At 47.1% G+C, this 20,873-nt stretch overlaps 1 protein-coding gene across 5 annotated transcripts in view; it reads right to left on the bottom strand.

Annotated features, from left to right (window-relative positions):
* The window catches only part of Cramp1 (cramped chromatin regulator 1), a 63,460-nt gene that overhangs the window by 4,914 nt on the left and 37,673 nt on the right, over nt 1–20,873 (bottom strand). For 3 of the 5 annotated variants that reach the window (XM_021251397.2, XM_021251400.2, XM_021251398.2), the window contains exons 7-20: nt 16,711–16,796; nt 16,140–16,263; nt 14,685–14,766; nt 13,083–14,228; nt 11,453–11,618; nt 8,842–9,023; nt 8,678–8,752; nt 5,843–5,924; nt 4,660–4,764; nt 4,276–4,454; nt 3,504–3,572; nt 2,768–3,002; nt 1,744–1,908; nt 514–659 (exon numbers count right to left, since the gene is read on the bottom strand). In XM_021251397.2, coding sequence (XP_021107056.1) covers nt 514–659; nt 1,744–1,908; nt 2,768–3,002; nt 3,504–3,572; nt 4,276–4,454; nt 4,660–4,764; nt 5,843–5,924; nt 8,678–8,752; nt 8,842–9,023; nt 11,453–11,618; nt 13,083–14,228; nt 14,685–14,766; nt 16,140–16,263; nt 16,711–16,796 — 2,842 coding nt within the window. The remainder of the gene's footprint in view (nt 1–513; nt 660–1,743; nt 1,909–2,767; nt 3,003–3,503; nt 3,573–4,275; nt 4,455–4,659; nt 4,765–5,842; nt 5,925–8,677; nt 8,753–8,841; nt 9,024–11,452; nt 11,619–13,082; nt 14,229–14,684; nt 14,767–16,139; nt 16,264–16,710; nt 16,797–20,873) is intronic. The other 2 variants (XM_004873748.3, XM_004873751.3) reach the window with 2 other exon arrangements.

The following is a 20,873-nucleotide window of genomic DNA, read 5'->3' as shown; positions in this document are numbered from 1 at the left end:
GTACCAGTGGAAACTGGATAGGGCCCTTCTGTAGAATTTGTCTTAAGCTCCACTGGGCCATGGCTGTAATACAGTACCATGAAAATGCTGCTTGAAGGTCTCCTATTGCTAGGATGGGATAGTGGTGACACAATCTTTTACAACTACCTCTTCATCTTCCACAATGGCACTGTACTTCACACATCAGCAAGCTAAACAGCCTGAGGTTACAGAACTGAAGAAGGACAGGATGCAATCCAACTCAGCTCCACTTACCTTCAGAGACCCCACTTTCTACCCTGACTCCAGGACTTCCCAGATTCTGATGTCTACAGGGCCAGCTGTTACTTAAGGTCTGCTGTTGACTTAGATCTTAAGTTGGCAGATCGTAAGAGGTCAGAGACTCAGATTTGTACATGCTGACTCCTGATGTCACCTCCTGACAAACAGTTCTTATAACCCAGAGTTCAGGAAGGACCAGGAACTCTGGGACAGGGTGGGCATTCAAGTTCAGCGGCACAGTAATGAACTTACCTCTGCAACATCAGCCAAGGACCTGGACACAAAAGAGTCTCTCGAGTTTCCATCCAACAAGCTGGGGCCAAGCAAGGAAGTGCCACTGTTGGATCCAATGGGAGTTGGAAGCATCTTTCGGCTCTTCTCTGGGGAGATGAAGCTGGCTGCACAGAGAATGCCAAAGACAATACCCTGAGCCCATGGAAAGTCCTGAGGGCTGGAGGCAGCCAGGAACCCTCCAGGCCTCAACCCTCATGCTTGCCTGGAGGGCTTAGATGACACCATCATATTGTGACTGACTTTTCTCATATAATGACCTGTCTATCTGTCATCTTCCAAGGGCTCCAAAGTGGTGCATTATCTAGTTGCTTCAAAAATTTAACTGTCTGTGACCACTCCCTCACTGAAAGACACTTAGGCTGTTTCCAACTTTTCATGACTTGTATGTGGCTTTGCTTATGTCTACACTGTTATATCTGACCACAGGAACCATTTATGCGGGGCTGGTTCCCTTTCATATCCCAGACTCAGACCTCCCCACCCCAGGCCTCCTGGGTCACCAGATATAACCTCCATAGTTGCAGCTAACTAAGTTCAATGTGTATACAGCATGCCCTTCTCTGGGGCCATCTGTCAATTAACTATCTCTAATCATTCATCATCCTATAAAACTTCATATATGTAAATAGGAGTGCTTCCTATGCAGGTAATAGTAGCTGTGTGTGACTTTTGACATGTCCCTTCCCTCATACTAACACTTGGTGCCCAGGGAGCAAGCACATGGGGGGAGGGAGGGCACATCATCTTATGGGTCTCCCATGTATGGCTTAGAATGTGGCACATGATGACTGCAATGTCCACTTCAGAATATTTTAGTGACTACAAAAAAAAAGGTGAACATTCAAAGACAGCCAATTTCTTCTTCCTCACTCAGCAGAGACCTGAGGGGAGCCAAGTAGGCAGGGGCTAGGCTAGCTGGACAGTTTGGAGAGGGCACAAAAAGCTATGTGGGCGACAGGAATCTTGTCTCCTTTGGGAACTATGCACTAAAAACCTGTGCATTTTGTACAAGTTATACCTAAAAAAAAAATTAGCTCAGAATAAAATAACCACTTTTGGAACAAATACTCAATAGTCAAATACTCAACAGTTCTAGTGCAGGTTTGGCCACAGAGCCCTGAGGAAGCTGTGTTTCCCAAACTCCATTCTCTGCTGGTATGGGAAAGGAGACGCTCTCCAGATACTCACCAAACAAGCTGCTCAGTGAGGAGTCTGTGGAGTCACTGGGGTACCACTGGGGATCATGGGTGGGAGAGGCAATCCAGTTGGGCTGGGGGCTGCTAGATGGGGAGGGAAGGCTCTTGGAACTGTCACTGCCATTCAGCTTTGCTGGAGAAAGAGGGACTCCTTCACCTGCCAACCAAAACCTTGAGTCAGAGACACTTCCTCAACCCACAAAAAAAAGCAGTGGTGGGGGTGCTACATACTGCTAACCAGGCTCACTCTGCCCCAACTTCATCCTGATGTGGTCTACAGACAAGGACAGCAAAGCTTGGAGGATGGCTTTGGGCCATAGGAAGGACACGATGCAGAATATAGCAACAACAGCATGCTCCATGGATGGGGCCAGGCCTTTTGCCCAGACCTCCACTCTGAGCATCTCCATAGCATCTGCCATAGCACTGTGAAGTACATGCTCTTCCCAATCTGGTGCCCCCAAACTTAAACTCAAATGCAATGGTGGCTTGGCCAAGGCCATGTGCTAATCACTGCAAACTCACATTTGTCTAAACCAATGGCCTGACTCACACTAGTAAAAATAGCCATACTATGTTGCAGGAACATCACGGAGAGTGAGTGGGTCCAAGACCTTGATAGCTATAAGTTGGGCTACTTGCTGAGCACTGCAAAACCCACAGGCTGTCTGCCATACTCACAGTCAACCAGGAAGGCATCCCTGCTGATCACTGGGCTACAGAAGGCCTCGTGGGCCACCTTGCTCTTGTCTCAAAAATTAAATGCAATCCTATCAGACCATTAATAGCCTCAGATCCCACATGCATCTTCTCTGTCTGCATGGCCCTGGGGGAGTCAGGTGGCAGCAATACCTTGTCAGTGGCAGGTATTTAATGCTCAAAACCAAGAGATAAACTGGAACATTCCCAGTACGTTTGGTAAGTACTTAGCAGGTCAGGACCCCTCAAGGCATGTCTGACTGCCATGTACTAGGGGGAAGCTGGTGCCAGAAAGGGTACGCAAGGCCTGGTCTTACCAAACTGGCCTGAGCTAATTGCGATCTCAATGATGGAGTCACTGATTTGTGTTGCAGGTTCTCCCTGTGAGAGCACATCCTCAGGTGGGCCAGGCAGAGAGATGTCCAGCAGTGCAGAAACATTAGGCGGGGAGAGCCGGGTGCTAGAGCCCTCTGATGAGGATAAAGGTGTGCAGAGACCATTCTGGAGAGGAGTTTTAGGCAGCTCAGACAAGGAGAGAACAGACGAACCCTGCTAGGAGACAGGTATTGTTTAGATACAAGTAGCCACTCAGAACCCAAAATAGCCTCACACAGCTTCAGCTTCACAGCTAGCCTCAGAGCCTAAGAGCCTCACAGCTTGGTGGCTGCAATGGGTGTAGGAGTCTTTGCATCTTTTCAAGTGAGGAACACAATAAGGGAATCTACCCCTCCCAGAACTACTTGCAACAGCAGAGTCAGAAGGCCAGGCCAAGGTACACTAAGTCTGCTTCCACTGCCACTAGTGGTTCAACTGGAGAAACAGAGGCAGAGGGCAAGTACTGGAAAGCCACCAGCTGATCGCCTCTTTTTCCCTGGCCCAGAACCAGTCCAGAGTCTGAATGAAGACAGGTGAATTCATTCATTCACCACTGAGTATACAAGGTAGGTAGAAAGAACTGAACTGAACTGACTGTAACCAGGGAGAGTAGGGACTCAGCACTGGAGGGGATCCTGAGGTAACTATTTTTGCTCTGCAGCCCCAAAAAGACTCTACCTGAAAACTGTCCGCCACTGGCTTCTGCTCCGGCCCTGGGGGAATGCTGATGAATGGGTTGCTCGTGCCCTACGAGATCACCAGAACACCAGTGAGTAGCCCGCACGTGATGTGCCAGAACTGCACCCAAGTGTTCACCTAAACAAGCTCCGGAGAAAGAGCTGTTCGCTCACCCTGGCCTCCCACTGGCCAGAGAGGCTCTCAGCTCTCATGCTCTCAGCTGAAAAAGCTGTATAATCATTTTCACTTAAAATTTTTTGTTGTTTCAAAGAAAGAGCTCAAGTCCCATTAAGAAGTCAGTGTCATAATTTTAGACAGATAAGGCTCCCTGGTACCCTATGGGGCCAACTCGCCTACCTTCCCCAGGTAGTTTTCAAACAGGCTAAGAAACTTGAGCACTTGCAGAATTATGAAGGAGGGGTGGTTAGGGCCATGAGCATATTCTCCACCCAGATCCATGAAGTGCTCAGTGACCTCTGAGCAGGGAGCCATGGGCTGACTGCTGGCCAAACTGGTTGCGGTTCAGAGCAATACTGTCATGTGTCTTAGCTCTGGATTCTCCATCACACAGCAAGCCGGTCCTTTCACCTCACTTGTTCTGTACTCCACACCACTCATTTGCACCTTGGCCTCCTTGGCTCAGTGGCTCCTCTAACCCCTCAGGCCTAACCCCTCCATAAGCAGAGCTGGATCCAGCATGACACCAGCTCCTTGGCCTGGCTCCCACTTCAGAAGCTAGTGGTATACCAAACAGCCCTTCTGAACCACTCACCCTCATGGTGGGGACAGGGTCTCCATTCTGGCGGGGTCCAGTGGAGTCCTGACCTGAGATGGTAGCTGTCACCTCATCTGAGGACAGTGGAGAGATGCCAGATAAGCTGTCAGTCTCCAAGACTGGTAAGGGGCTTCCAGGAATGATGCCAGCACTCTGTGCTGCTAGGTCAATTGCACCTGGCAAGAGAAGCAACATTTCAAGCCTCTGCTCCATGACACTTCATGATGTGTGTGTAGAAAGCTCAGGAAAGCTTCCCCTTCGCTCTTCACATCAATGCAAGAGCCAATAGTTTTTATGTTCTCTTTCAAGGTTAATGAGACATTACAGTTTGGAAAAGAAAATACTACACAGTAGTTATCACCATGAAGGCTATGGACTCACTGGCCAGGTGACTTGCGGCCTGGGATGGAAGGACCTTGGGCACAATCGGCCGAGACAGTGCTGCTTTGGTCAGAGAAGACTGGATGGGCCGGAATGAGCCTCTCCCTGTGAGGAGAAGACAAAGACAGACACATCAACCTGCTGGCCTATGCCTTTCCAGCACACAATGGAGCTGCAGATTTCCTTCATAGATGCAGCTAGGATCAGAGAAATCACACAACTTTCCAAATATTTGCTAACTTGGGGAGTCAGAGGTCAACCAGGAGCCCAATAGGGAGCACAGGTCTGGGACCTGCCTTGGTAGTACCGCTATGCCTCTCAGGAGCTGCTAAATAGTCACCACTATTATCTCCTGGGAATGGCCCTTTGTGACAAGCCCATGCAATGAACTGTGGCCTCCTTTGAGGTGATCAGAGCATCCAACTTTGGACTGAGACTCTGCCACTGCAGTCTGGTTTTATCCTGTCTTCTATAGCGGCAAAGTGACCATGAGAGTTGGGCATGGTGGCACACTCCTGTAATCCCCACACTCAGAAGGCTGAGGCAGCAAGATCTCCCCAAGTTTGAGGCTGGCCTAGGCTACAAAGTGAGTTCAAGGCCAGTTTGAACTATACAGAGACCTTGTCTCAAAAAAAAAAAAAAAAAAAAAAAAGCAAGCATGAGAGAAAGCAGTCAATAGCAGATTAAAATCAAGACGACAGGTAAAAAAAGACAAATCACATAGTACATTCCTATTTATACTCTACTGTATAAGATGCATTTCAAAGTGCAGGGGGAAAAAACCCCAAAAAACACCAAATGCAGGGGCCCTGATTAATCTACAGACTTATGAAAGAGTGATCTATATACCCCCAAAACATATCTACTCATAAAATGTTTGATATAACTCTGCACACAGAAGATGGACAGCAGATCCTCTGGTGAGCTGGACTGAACAATGCAGCCAACAGGGCCTGCTGAAACCACTTTTGGAAAAGTACTCTCCAACTTACCTTTCAGACTCCTCTACCTGGCCCAGCTGCAGGCAGCCAAAGCACAGAGGCACACATAGTATTTGCTGGTAGACTGCAACCAGGAATGCTAGGAGTGATCCTCGAGAAGCCAATACTCACTGTCCCAAAGTGAGGCCATGGTCAGGTTAGGAGAGGGGATAGAGCTAGCCCAGAGAAGTGCAGGCCCTTACCAGCTATAGGAGAGTTAGACAGGATGGAGAAGGAGCACACATTGTGGGACTGGTTTTCAGATGGTCTAGGGAGCAGTGTTCTCTGTAAAGAAAAAATGCAAATAATCAAGGTGATGAGAAGACTCTAATGCCAAAAAAATCTTTCCAGGAACTGGTTTAAAAGGAATATTCTAAATCAAAGGGAGCCAAGTATAAGTGGATAAGGAGCTTGCTTTAGATTTGAAGACATAAGGATGCCTACGGTGGGTGGAGGCTGTTATATCCTGTGGGCCCCGAACCCCAGAATACTGGATCCTCTTTGAAACCCAGGGACTCAGACCTTTCCTAAGGAAAACTAGAAGAATGTCAGTGATCCCCTTGAATCCAGAGTGTCCTCCTGGATTTGGCTGGAGCAAAACTAGGTATATACATCTGTTTACAGGCATGGAATGGGCTGAGATAAAAGAGTTCTGTCCTGGGCTTTCTTACTGGTGGAGTGAAGAAAAGAAGGTGACTGCTTGTGGCAAGAGAGTGCCAAGTGGCAAGAGACGCTCTTTTACAAGGCTCCCATGTATCAACAATGAGGTTTCAGGGTGCTCTGCATGTCTTTTGAATGATCACTACCAGCTGAGACAAAATTGTATCAACCACCAAAACTGGTAGTGGTCACAATAAAACATCCACACAAGAAAATACCTCCTGACGAATATGTATAATAGATATTGTGAAATAGGAAGAAAATGTTCAAATGAATAGAGGAACTAGGGAGGAGGGTGGGGGAAAAGAAGGAAGGGAAAAGAAAATGAGAAAAGAAGGAAAAAATGGAAACAAAGCTTTTGTAAATAAGGAGGGGAAGAGGGATTGAAGGGAGGTTAAGGGAATGGGATTAAAAGAATCAAGATATATCATGTATAGGTACAAATTCTCTATGATGAATGTGATCGTTATGTATATCTAGAATTACCAATTTAAAAAAAAAACCCTGGCCAATCCAATAATGTCATGAGGCACTTCGGTCTGCTGTACAGCTGTTCATGTATGAAGGACTCAGAATGCATTCGGACCTGAGACCCACAGCACTGATGTCAGCACAGATCAGAGGGCAGATGCTATTGGAGATGCCGGTGGGGAGGATCCATTAACAGCTCTGTATGCTCTCTGCCTGCCTTGCTTCAAAGTCTAAGGCATGGATCAGTAAACTTTTTTCTATAAAGGGCCAGGCAGGAAGTATTGTAGACTTTGGGGCCATAACTGACCCAGCCACTGGAAAGCAGCCATGGACAGTACAGAAATGAATGAACATGGTTGTTATTTATACAAATATTAAAAGGAAAAGATCACATATTGCATGATCCCATGTTAGGAAATACTCAGAACAGGTAAATCTACAGAGACAGAAAATGGGTTGGGTGTTTTGGTGCCTATCTGTAATCCCAGCACTTGGGAACCTGAGGCAAAAGGATCACTGTGAGTTTGAGGCCAGCATGGGCTACACAGAGAGGTCAAGGTCAGCTTGGACTGGACAGTGAGACCCTGTCTCAAAAGAAAACAAATACCCTGAAAATAAATTAGGAGCTGTCAAATACTAGAGGGAAGGTAGTGACAGTCCAGAGATACGTGGTTTATTTTGGATTATCATGATGTTCTGAGTGTAGTGATGGTTGTATCTCACCATAAATATGCTATAAGCCATTGAATTGCACACTTTAAATGGATACACCTTTTGGTATGTTAACTATAGATCACAAAAATGTTTTAAATATAAAAAAGAAAAACAAGCTGGATTTAGCCCACGGGACATAGTTTAGGACCCTTGACTCCAGAGTTACATAGATCATGTCCAGCCAACAGTGGTTTTCCCACTATCAGGGTAAAGAATTAAATATACTAAAGTTAAATGTACTAAGCCTGAACAAGAATTATCTGGACTTGAAATACATCTTTCTTCCTAAGGCCTTTCATTCAACTCTTGTTTTTAAATAAACTAATCTCAAAAGAGAAAAACACTTCTAAGAGTCTAACAAAAGGAACCCTGTCATTATGCTTCCTGAAAATATACATTCATATATTTCTCTTTTTTTTCTTCAGTACTGGAGAACAAAACCAAGGTTTCATGCATACAAGGCAAGTGCTCTATCACTGAGCTACATCTCTAGTACACATGCATAAATTCCTAAGGCCATAATTATTTTAGACTTGCATTCTCGTTTCCTTTCTTTTTCCCTTGAAATGACACTGTCCTCCCCCTCAGGTTCTCAGATGCCCTGCCTTGTAGCACAGAGGATCTGTGGGTTCCACCCCTTCCCTAGCACTCATTACACAGAGCCCGGGCCTTTGCTGACCAAACTCTAGCCAACTTCTTCCACTGGCTAAATGTACATCCATACATGTTTGTTTTTCTTTTTTCTTTTTCTTTCTTTTTTTTTGAGACAGGGTCTTGCTATGTAGTTCAGGCTGGCCTCGATAACACTGTGTAGCTTGGGTTGGCTCTGAACTTGCTGCAATCATCCTGCCTCAGTCTCCCAAGTGCCAGGATTATAGGAATGTGTCACCAGGCCTGGCCCCTCAACACATTTTCTGACTGTCCTCCAAGAGACCCCAGTCTGGACATTCTTGGGACTTGGATGGTTAAAACTGTCTTTTGTGAAAGTGATTTTCAATGCTATTCAAAGACTATTTTTACTTACAGGTACAATTAAATTCACTGCTGTTACTTTTATTTTTCCTATTCATAAAAAGAAAGGAAGGGCCAAGAATATCCCCATTTTATGCTCTAAAAACCTAAGACACAGAAGACCAGTGTGCCATGGCTAGATTGACTAGTGAGAGCCAGGAGCTTGAGCGAGGCTCCCTCACCTGGACCACCAATGGCTTCCGTAGATGCCGGTTCCGCAGTTTCCTGGGCTTTGGCAAGAAGAAGTCTGACTGCATCTGGAAGAGAAAAAGGACATGCACTCTAAGGGCTCATCCTACAAGGCCTGGCAGCCTGGTCTGGCATACAAATATGGCCTGGCACTCACACTAATTGAGTTCAGGTGCTGCCGGAAAGTCAGCTCGGCTTCTTTACTGGGTGAGAAGAGCTTCCCATGTCGGCTGTTTGGTGGCAAAGTTGTAGGGACAGCAAAGAGGCCACCATCTGAGTCACTGCTTCCTGTGCTGGAGGGACCAGCCACCAAGAGGGGTCTGGGGGGGTTTCTCAAACCTGAAAAAGCAAAAAGGAGAGTCACACAAGCAACACATATCCACAACATGTCTAGGGTGAAGGGAATTCTGCTGAGAAGACAATCAGGAAGGAATCCTCTGGACAGCTCTTCAGCTACATGTATCTTATCTCTCCAAAACACTGCCCTTTTTCCTTGCTCACTGGAATTCCTGTCCTCATTGAGAATACTACCAGCCTGTTGGAGAGGACAATCACATCACCACTGTTCCATGCCCAGTGCCTACCACCAAACTTTCCAGAACTAGCAGAGCCTGGAAATCTTATAAAGAACCAAAGCCACCAGACCTCTGCAAAGGGCCAGAGAGCAATATTGGCTATGCAGCAGCAACACAGCCACTCACCACACATTCATAGGTGAGCACAGTCATGTGCTAACATGGCTATACACCCAAGGTACCCAAGGCAGTGGGCCAGACTTGGGCCACATCCTGCCATTTGCTGATTCTGGTCTAGATCTCTAATGTTATGGAAAATAAACCCAGATGTAAAAAGACAAAAAATATTTCAAAACTACTTTTTTGGGTAGATGCTGCTACAAAGCACCCTCAGAATTCAGTTGGATGGAGTGCTCTGAACTGACATGAAAAGTTTGTAGGTCAGGTACTCCAAGTATCAGTACAGACTACTAGAAATATAGGCCTCTTAGTCTATAAGCATCCTCCACCAGGAAAAGGAAATTAAAAAGGACACAGAAACAGGAAATTTAAAAGTAGAACATGAGGCAGGAGGACTGCTGTGATTTCAAGGTCAGCTTGAACTACACAGTGAGACCCTGTCTCAAGAACAACCCATCCCCCCAAAAAGAGAAAACAGGAGACAGGGGCTGAGAATTTAGCTCAATGGCACTGTACCTGCCTTGCAAGCACAAGGTCCTGAGTTCAATCCCTGGCGGGGGTGGGGGGTGGGGGGGTGGGGAACGACGACACAGGAGAGGTCAGAGGAGCTACCAGCTGGGCCTCATCAGTGAATACACCTTCGTCCGCAAGGACCAGTGTCTCAGGTTTACTACTGCCTTCTACAGCAGCCCCAGAAAGAAAACAGGAGAAAGGGAAAGGGGAAATACAAAACAAGCAACTACAGAGGATGTGATCCTAACTTAGCAGTAGTCTAGACCTCCTCTAAGGCTACCAGGAAGGACAGTCAAGGAAACAAGAGTCCTTAAAAGGCAAGTCATTGCAACACAGTAAGACAGAGATATAATAAGGCCAATGACATTCTCTGAAAGGAAAACAATCTTGAAGAACTGTTAACATACCAGGACTGTGTCTGTTGGTTAAAAAGTTACTATATTTTTCCATACCTGTCTATATTTGAGATTAGCCTACCCTAGAGTGTGAACTCCCTAAGGATGAGGTGGGGCTGTCTCCTAAGGATGTATATATGCTGGGCAGGGTCACTCCCATAGCACAGGGAACAACATCCTTTACACAAAAGTGTGAGGAGGCCTTAGCAGCATAGGGTAAGAGTGTTCCAGGTCTTACTTCTGAGCTACTCCTACCTCCCAGGCCACTCCTATCCCACTGGATCAGTCTAAGGGAGAGCTGTAGGACTTCTTCTAGGCCACAAGAGCAAGACAACAGCCCACACTTATCCATTTAGTCACTGAGCTACACAGTGGCAGGAGAGGGTACACATGCCTGGGATACATGGGCAGAGCCATAAAAAGTATTCATACTTCTCGTCCACCTTTAACATGCACGTAGCATCACTACTTTAGCACAATAATCTCTTTCATTATATAAATACTAAAGGTTTAAATAAAGTAAAATTGATGCTCAAGAAAATGGGCTTGCTTATGTTGGGGTTTCATATCCCCAGTGACAAAATTTATGAACTGTGAATTTCAACTATTTCTTAGGAGCTAGGGGTGGCTCAGGGGTAGATTGCCTGCCTAGCTTACACCATGTCCTGAGTTCAATCCCCAACACCACATGCACAAAAAAATTTTCTAGATGTAAGTAGGGTAGGATACACTGTGATTGGCAGGTTAATCCACTTTTCTTTCCAAGACTGTGTTAAACTGTTGATATATGCCTTTATGGAAGGCTGCTTTATTCTCATGTTTTAGATGCAAAAAAACACAGATGACATCGATTCAAAAAGAACCAGCCCTCTTCAGGCGCCATAAGCCACTAAAAGGGCAATATGGAGATTTCTGCTAGCCTCACAAAAAGTGACCAACTCAACTAAGGCTACCCGTCCTCTGCTTCTCACTGCTTCCCATGCCCCATACTCCAAGCCCATTATCATGAGCCCCTGAGCTCACTTTCCCCATGAGGAAATGATTCTGGGCCTTTACTTAAGACCACTGGACCATGGATGACTGGATGGTAGGGTCAGCCTCAGACACACCTGAGTCTCCAGCTTCTGCATAGCCCCCAAAGCCATTAGGCTTCTCCGAGCCTCACCTGGCGAGCAAGATGTGGAACTAGGTGGAAAGGTTTTGCTACTGCGAAGGGCAGACTGGTTTCGAGGACAGCGAGGGCTCCGGGAGCTGATAGTTACCACCTTCCCTGGGGGAGTCGCTGACTGTTCTTCCTGGGCAGGCCTCACTGAGGCATTTGCTTCTGGAGCCTGAAGAGAAACGGGTCAAAAAATGTGTAAATTTACTAGGCATAGTGGTGCACACCTATAATCCCAGCACTATGGTAGGCTGAGGCAGGAGGATCACAAGTTCAACTCAGCCTGGACAAATACTGACTTGGTGAGACCCTGCCTCAAAATTAAAATAAAGTAAAAAGATCGGGGGATCTAGTTCAGTACGAAGTGCTGGTCCATTCTACAGTACCTGGGGAAGAGAAGGGGTGATATTAGCACGAGAAAACCAGCTTTGACACAAGCACCCTGAGGAGGGGGTGTGAGGATGATCCTGAGAATTTAGAAGCTGGCATGGCCTGATTTCCATGATAGCAAACATCAGGGGACAACAACACATGACCCTGGCATTGCCCAAAGTTGCTCAGCAATTTGCCAATTTTAAAACTCACCAGATGAAACAAAAAAAGTATAGCAGCCAGTAAGTAATGAAAGCAACCTCTATCTTTCTCAGGAGAGCCCCTGTATATCTCCACTGCTTGGACATAGTCCATTATGACCAGTAGGGCAGCCCTACACACAGGCAGGGAACAGAGCCCAACATGCCTGGGTTTCATTCACTCTGAGCAGGGCCCAAACTGCAGGGAGGAGGTTATAAATGACAAACTGACAATACCTTGCTTTTTAAAAAAACTACAGTAAGAACCCAGTGTAAGACAATTGCAGTAGCCTCTTCTGTTGAGTCCAGAGGGAGGAGAAACAGATTTACTCTAGAGAGAAAAACACAGTCAGAGCCCAAGAGCACTCTGCTAAGTCCAAGACTCACCCTTGAAAGTGTCAAGAGAACCCTGCAGAGACTGCTGTTGAGTTCCCAGGCCCTGCAGAGCTGCCCCACTCTGCAACTCCATCTCTGTTCTTGCCCTGGTGCCCTTACCACCTCTGGGAAAACTTCATCAAATGCCCCAATTCTCAGCTCTTCTCCTCCCCTCTGTCCTCAGCACCCAGCACCAAGGTCCTGCCTTGTGTCACCTTACCTCTGTACTCTGCAACTCTGTCCCAGCCATATGCAGCTCACAGATTTCTCAGGGGCTCATCAACACAGTCCGTGGGCTGTACCCTAGAACCTGCATTTCTAACCAGTTCTAATAGACACTGAGGCTGCTGGCACCGACCCACTCTGGGTACCTCAGTCGAGCTTCCTGCTCACCATTCTCCCTAATACTATGCCAACATGCCCTGCCAGGACTCCTCAGTATTGCAGATCTTCCACTGCCTCCCCTAGAGCACTTCAGCCATGCCATCTGTCTCCATGAAAAGGTGCCCTTGAGAAAGTCACAGCTCACTTACCTCAAAATCCCTACAACCTGGCCAGTTTAGGGGTTATCTCATACTGCTAAAATGTGTTCACCATCACCACCATGCCTGGCCTTAGGGGTTTCCTTTGCTTTAAGCCTAGTCATACTTTCCTTGGGATTCTTATCAGGCAGAGCCCAGGCCACTCACCAGCTTGGGGTTGACCTCTGTGGAGATGAGCTTCAGGAGGCAGCTCAGGAGGCGCTGTTCATGGAGGGTGGTGGGTGGGGAGCCAGGGCGCGTGGCCTGGCCCTGCCCTCCAGGGCCCTGGCCCGCAGGGCCCAACACAGCCAGCCAGTCGTACTCGAGCTGCAGCTTGCTTGGCTTGCCCATCATGAGGTAGACTTCGGCCAGCGTAAGGCTTTCAGAGGTCTGCAGGCTCCAGCCCTCCTCACGTAGCTGCTGAGCCAACTGGCTGGCAGGGACCTCCTTTGGGGGCCTGGAAGTACACTGTCCCTGAGGTGGCAGAGGCTCTAAGGGGCTCCCTTTCTCCTGGGGCTCCTCTGAAGGTGTATCTGCTGGCTCTTTAGTGCAAACATCCAGTAGGAGTCTGGGGCCAGGGCCAGTCTGAAGGTCTGGGCCCGAGGCAGCAAGGTTGGCAGCCTCCTTGCCACTGGAGGCAAGAGTCTCTGGGGAGGTGGCCCTGCCCGGAGGAGGCTGCTCACTCCTAGGCCGAGCATCCAAACAGCGGCACTGCTCAGGGACGATGAGGTCCTGACAGGACTTCAGGTAACGGGGTAAGGGGTCGAGGAGTGACAGCTCGTCCTCCAGGTCTGGGAGCTGGCCGCAGGCACACAGCAGGGACCCTGGTTCTCGAGCAGGACCATCCCCACCCTCTGTAGGAGGCGCTGCAGGGGTCTTCTCAAGATGCAGCAGGGAGTCCTGGTGCCCTGGGAGAGGCCTGTCGGGAGCATCCGGGCTGCTCAGACTAGGGGCACTCTCCGGGGAACTCTCTCCAGAGCTCTGCGATGTGTCGGTGGTGGGAGGGGGCCGCCCCCCACCCTTGCCCTCAGTGCTGCCCCTTGGGCACTTCACCTGGCCCCGGGCCGTGCCCTGCCCACTCTGGATACCCAGGATTTGGGCTGGGGGCAGCGAATGGGTGTCCTTGGCACTCTGTTTGCAGCGGCCACCCTCCTGCCAGTGCACTGTGCAGAAGGCCTTGGAGTGAACCACACGGGCCACACCAGGCAGCGGAGTCAGTGTGCAGTTCTCGCCTGGGAATAGATGCAGTGTCACCTTCTCCTGCATCTGTGCAGAGTTCGTACCCTGCAGCTGCCCCTCTTCAAGGGTCTTCCGCTGGGTGCACTATCAAGGAACAATCCCCACCATCTGTATCCTGGTCAGGCTGTAGACCCGTTCCATACGGTGGAGCCCTCAATAGGATACATACCTACCTCTTGGTATCACTGGAACTCAGATGTGCCCTGATTCCTGACCTAGGGACTTTCCTTAAGCCACCACCATAACAATGCCAGCCCAACAGCCAGTCAAGAAAACAAAGGTGTCTGGGCTACGCCTGGGTCACACAATCTGCTGGCAGGGTGATCTGGCCACACCCCATAGGTTATGAAGAGCTGCCTATGGCTGAGTTTTACCACTGCAAGGTCAGAGGTGGCACTCCACACCAAAATCTAGGGGCGAAGGGCTCCCACAGGACTCTATAGCAATGACAGGGTCCCAAAAGCAAGACTCTATTCTCAAGAAGGAGCAGCCACAGAGTTTGGAAGGTTTCCTTTAGTCAGAAAAAGATACAATTCGCACTTCATGGAGTGCCCACTTCTGCTTCAAGAACTCGATGAGGCTGGAGACCTTTCTATGCAGCTCCACAATCATCCTATGGAGTGACAGAGAGGAGGCTATTAAAAAGGGGTAGGAGCCCTGAGACGATCAGCCATGGCTGCCCACACCAAGAACACGTGGCAAAGAGAAGTAGGGCCTCAGAATGGGCAGCAGGGAAGGGCCATCAGCAGGACCTCAGCTGCTTTTCCTAAAAAACAGCTCTGTCTGTTAAAATCACAATATATTCACATGAAGCTATCAGAAATACCACAGAGAGGGCAAGGCGTGGTGGCATATGCCTGTAATCTCAGCACCTGAGAGGCTGAAGCAAGAGGACTACTGAGTTTGAGGCCAGTCTGAGTTAGTGAGTCCAGGGCCGGCTTGAACTATATAATTACACCCTGTCTTTAAAAAAAAAAAAAGTAACATGGAAAGACCCATGTACCCTTCACCAGCATGAGAACTCAGCCAGGATGTGAATGTTGGTTCCACCACTACCTATTCTCTTAGTGTCTTATGCTGTGTGTGATTCCGTTAATATGGAATGCCTAGAAAAGGCAAATCCACCAAGACAGAAAGTAGACTGGGCCTAGGGAGAGGTGAGCATCGGGGAGTGATTGCTAATACACGGTGTAAAATAGATAGAGGTGGAGGTTTCACAACATTATGAATGCACCAAACGCTGCTGAACTGTGTACATTTTCAAGTGACTATGGTTCATTTTATGGTAAATTTTTTCTCAATTTAAAAAGTGTAGGGCCGGGGATTTAGCTCAGTGGTTCCGCTGCCTGCCTCGCAAGTACAAGGACCCGAGGAGTTCAATCTCCGGTACCAAACACAAAGCAAAACAAAAAACCCAGTAGAATAAAAAATATATAAATGGAAAATGGTGGTAGTGCCTCATGCATAAATTAGACACAAATCTTTGGAGAGCTGGAGAGAGAGGAATGCTAGGGATCATGGGGGCCATGTAGCCACTCAACCTTCTCATCGTGAGATCATCTTACAGCCCCCATCTACCATCCAAGACCCCTGCTTAGGGGTAGAGCTGCAGCTCAGTGTCTCAAGACCCCGCAGGTGCTTTGATCACCCCTATGACAGTGCCATCTTCAGACCTTGTTCTTGCTAGGCACGGTGCACACCTATAATCCTAGTAATCAGGAGGCTGAGGCAGGAGAATCACTGAGAGTTCAAGCCCAGCCTGGGCTACATAGTGAGTTCAAGGCCAGCCTGAACTACATAGTAAGACCATCTCAAAAAACAACAAAAACAAAACAAAATGCAAAAGGAGACCCTGTCCTCAGGTGATGTCAGAGGACTGGGCTAAGACTGGCTTCTTACCAGAAATTCTCTCAGGAAAATGAAAATACAAATAGTGCAGGGCCTGTGTCAACCTTCCCCACCCCCTTCCCTAGAAGACTGCATCACCTGAGGCGGGGGTTCTGGGCAAGGCTCTGCACTCGGGCCCAGGCATGGTTGTTCCGTGGCTGTAGCTCTACAGGGACTTTCAAGGGCAGGCGCACTGGTTTCTGGTCCTCTTCATCACTCAAGCCTACAAAAGTAGAGACCATGAAAGTCTAGCACAGATTAAGCTTGAGGCAGAAAGCAAAGTACTTCATTGAAAACCAACAGGATGAAAGAGGTGTAGGCAGGCTGTCTTGTGACTAGACACAGGAAATCAGAGAACCCACAACCAGGGAGACACTCAACATGGTCACTTGCACATCTGCCAAAACAGAGCCATGGACCAGCCAGAGAGGCCATGAGACCCATTTCCACAGTGCTGACCATCTATCAGAATGCTGCCATGGCTTCTGAGCTAAACTTGACTTGCTGAATGGACATGAGCCTTCAAATTCAACAACTGTCCTTTCACAGAATTGGGATAAAGCATGGCTAGGCAGAGAGCAGCTGCAACAGCTCAGCCTGTCCACCATGAAATGGGACAAAACCACTGTGTGAGCTACAAGCCATGACAGCCTTTCCCTTGGTTACCTACCATCAGGATCACAGAGCTTCTTTAGGGCCCGACACATGGGTGCTTTGATCCGCAGGTTTCTCCCTTTGTAACGTACTGTGGTAGCCCTGGGAAAAAAGTTTGGAAAAGATGCTGAGGTCTCTGAATGAATGGAAGTGAGGAAGGCCCAGTGTGTCCAAGACACATCAAGCGCGAGGAAGAGAGGCCCAGGAGAGTGCAAGCCCTAAGCAAGTTTCCACACTGTCCCCATATAGCCACCCGGGATGGTAGGCAACACTATGCCTCTAGATGTCCGATACTTTCCCAACCAGAGGATGACTGCTGTTTATAGAAAATGCATCATCTCCTCTCACCTCATTAAGTTATGTGGCACAAGCTGTTGTCCCAACCCTTTACCTACCTACCACTCTAGAGCTAGGCAGACAGCTGCCCTTCTTTCCACCTGCTCCATTTTTCCATGCACTTCTCCTACCTGGGACCTCAGAACAGAAGCTATCAAGTTACCACTATGTGACCTCTATGTGGGTTCTCATTCTACCTCTACGTAACCTCTATGTGATCTCTCTTTTTCTTTTCTGGTACCAGGAATCGAACTCAGGACTTTGTGCTTGCCAGGCAGGTGTGGCACCACTGAGCTAAATCCCTGGCCATTCTATGTGATCGCTTCATGACCACCTTGCCATGTCAACGTTGTACACTATTCCTCTGGCAAAGACAGAGTAGTGGCCAGAGTGGGATGTTACAGGGTCATGCTTGGGGTCCTCAGGCTGCCCCAAATCTGTCTGCCCAAGGTGCAGTGGATTAGAATTACATGAATTACTATATGACTATTGAAATGAATATGAAAGCAATTATAATGGTTCCTTCTAAAAAACATAGCTGAAATGCTTTTGAAATGCTCAACAAAGAGGCCATGAGAGACTCAACAAAGGTAGGTGTTTTCAGATGTGATGGTGCATGTCTGTAATCCCAGCACTCGGACTCCGGGGCAGTACTGCAAGTTTGAGGCCAGCCTTCCTAGTGAGTTCAAAGCCAGCCTAAACTACAAAGGGAGACTCTTGTCTCAAAACAAACGAACAAACAAAGGTCTTTTTTGGGGGAAGGGAGGTGTAACCGGGGATTGAACTCAGGACCTTGCACTTGTGAGGCAGGTGGTAGCACCACTGAGCTAAATCCCCAACCCACAAGGTCTTTTTAATAGTAACAGCCAAATGAGGTATGGGAAAGACAGGTAAGACTGAGCCTGATCAGACTCTGAAGTCTTGTTCTGGGCCCTGTCCTGCTCATTTTAAAACTGAGCAGCAAAAGTGGATTTACCCTTGACTGGAGTTTCTGACCTGAGAACAACATGAAACGCCGAGGTATGGATCTCCACAGAAGAAAATGCTTTGGCTCTAGCTGCCCAGGGGTGGTGGAGTAATGTGGGTCTGTAATTGAACATTATAAAATATTCAATGTGTATATCTATTATAACTTTCTGCTTTGGCCAACTTTTTTCACTGACCCATTCCCAGTTGTGACCAAGTCTGTTAAGGCAGCTGCTTCTGTACTTGTTCAACTTCTGTAAGAACTCTTGTTAAAAAACTGATAGCACATATACTGGCACTGTGATTCTAAAGACATGAAAAAATTTCATATTACATCTCTACAGTTTTACATTTTTATCTGTATGTTTCTAAATGTAAACTTCTTTATTATTATACTACATGTTTGTCATATGTAATGAATACATTCGTGCGGAAATGGTACATATGCAATATTGCATGAGGAGGGCAGGGTCTCCTTACATCGTTCAGGATGGTCTGAACTCACTATGTAGCTCAGGATGGCCTAGAACTCACAGCGATCCTCCTGCCTCAGCGTCCTGAGTGCTGGAGTTACAGGCATGCACTGTCATGTCTGGCTCACACACTGCATTTCAATTCTTTTTACTTTTCCTTCTTCCCCTTTCCTTCCATCCTTAGATTCCCTTCCCATCTCAGAAAGCTCAGAAAAGTCTACATACCTGTTTCCTATCATCTATCTTTTATTTTGCTGTTTAAATTATTTATATTTTGAGTTGCTCATATAAGAGAAACCATGCAATCTATAAATGTAATTTTCCAGGGCCGGGAATTTAGCTCAGTGGTGCAGCCGACTACCTTGCAAGTGTAAGGTCCTGAGTTCAATTCCCAGTACAAAACAAAACAAATGAACAAAAAAATGTAAATTTCCTAAGAAAAAGATTCATTAGGATACACATGAATTTTTTTGGCAAGGGCAATGGGATGAGTTTGCACTGTCTGAAAATCTTAAGAAAATGTATTTATGAAACATTCTCTAGGGCCGGGGATTTAGCTCAGTGGTTCTACTGCCTGCTTCACAAGTGCAAGGCCCTGAGCTTGATGCCCAGTACCAAAAAAAAAAATTTTCTAATTTAAAAAATTTTATTCTAAGAAAATACTGCTTAAAATTGGAGATTAAAATGCAAAATATGACTTCAAACCCTACAAACACACCAGGGCCTCTCTCTGTTGGCTTCTAACTGAAAAAGCAGCTCAACCATACATATCTACAGAAGACAGCCAACTCTAGCAGCCTCAGACAGGTGGAAAGGACTGCACCAAAACTGCTACTTCTCCTCTGCAAAAGAATACAGCCCTAATTTCAGCATTATAGAGTCTTAATATCATACACAGTGGATTTCATCACTGCCTTCAAAACCTTTAAGGGCTTTAAGCAAACAAACAATGAATGCCATAAGGGAGACATGAGCTGGGTACAGGCATGGGACATAGGAAGTGCAAAGATTTCTCATGCCATGGCAGCTACAACTCCATCCCTCCATTCATTCATCTACTTGTCCATCTCTTCATGCACTCATCTTTCCAACTATTTACCTACCCACTCATCTATCCATTTATCCATCCAGCCATCCACTCTCTTGTATACCCATCCTTCTCATTTATGTATTCATCCACCCATCAACTTATCCACCTATCCATTCATTTGCTTATCTGTCCATTTACTCATCTGTCCATCTGTGCATTTCCCTACCCATACATCCATTTCATCCATATACACATCTGTCCACTTACTCAGCCACTTATCCATCCATCTTCTCATCTGTTCGATCCCTCCACTACCTGTTATAACTCCATCCATCCCTCCCATCCATCCATCCTTCCATCCATCAATTCACACATCTGTCCATCTGTCTGTTCAGCTATTCATCTAACCTATCCAGGTACTGACTGAGTTCTCTCTGTGCTGGATACCAAAGAGCAGAGTTCAGACTTGGAAAACCTGGCCAAAGAGACAAGAACACACTTAGGAAGAAAGCTTCCAGCCCCTATTCACTTTTGGTGAAGAGGAATAATTTAAAGAGAACGAGCCTCAAAGTAACAACATATTCTATTGTCAAATTCCTGAACTACCTTGGTCCAGGTGAAAGTCCCAGATGATGCGCTAGAGCTGTTCTACAAGTGATGTTGGATTAGGGCCTCAGGCGGAGGAATTTTTTTTTTTTTTTTTGGTACCGGGGATCAAACTCGGGTCCTCTCGCTTGCGTAGCAGGTGGCGAAACCACTGAGCTAAATCCCCGGCCCCCAGAAGAATATTTTTAAAGAGCAGTAATCAAGTGTGGAGTCAATTCTCCAACAATAGCTTCTGGAAACAAATAAGCTTTTCTGCTCATTCTTTTGTGTGTTCCATATGCCCAGGCACACAACAGGACTGTAACACTGTCATGTGCCAGCAGTGTTTGTAATAATCAGTTTGTTAACCTGCTACTCTGTGACTTCCTTCAGCAAATAGAGCCTGCCTCGAAAGAGCAAGGTCCTGAGTTCGACCCCCAGTACCAAAATACATAAAACAAAAAGCAAAGAGGGGCCAGGGATTTAGCTCAGTGGTTCTGCCACCTGCCTCGCAAGTACAAGGTCCCAAGTTTGATCCCTGGTACCAAAAAAAAAGCAAATAGATTAGTTGTTTTTTTTTTAAGACAGGCTCTTGCCATGTAGTCTTGGCTGGTCTTGAACTCACTATGTAGCCTAGGCTGGCCTCAAACTTGTGGCAATCCTCCTGCCTCAGCCTCTGAGTGCTGGGACTATAAGGCATGTGCCACCACGCCCAGCTAGACACTCATTTTTAATACAAGGTAATCACTCTGAGATTACAATTCTTTTCCTTTTATCCTAAATAGGAAT

This window comes from Heterocephalus glaber, unplaced genomic scaffold (genome assembly GCF_053883595.1).
Source record: "Heterocephalus glaber isolate CG9 unplaced genomic scaffold, H.glaber_assembly_v1.0 deba00001781, whole genome shotgun sequence".
Lineage (NCBI taxonomy): Eukaryota > Metazoa > Chordata > Mammalia > Rodentia > Bathyergidae > Heterocephalus > Heterocephalus glaber.
The sequence above is the reverse complement of the archived record's forward strand: the minus strand, read 5'-3'. Positions and strand labels throughout refer to the sequence as shown.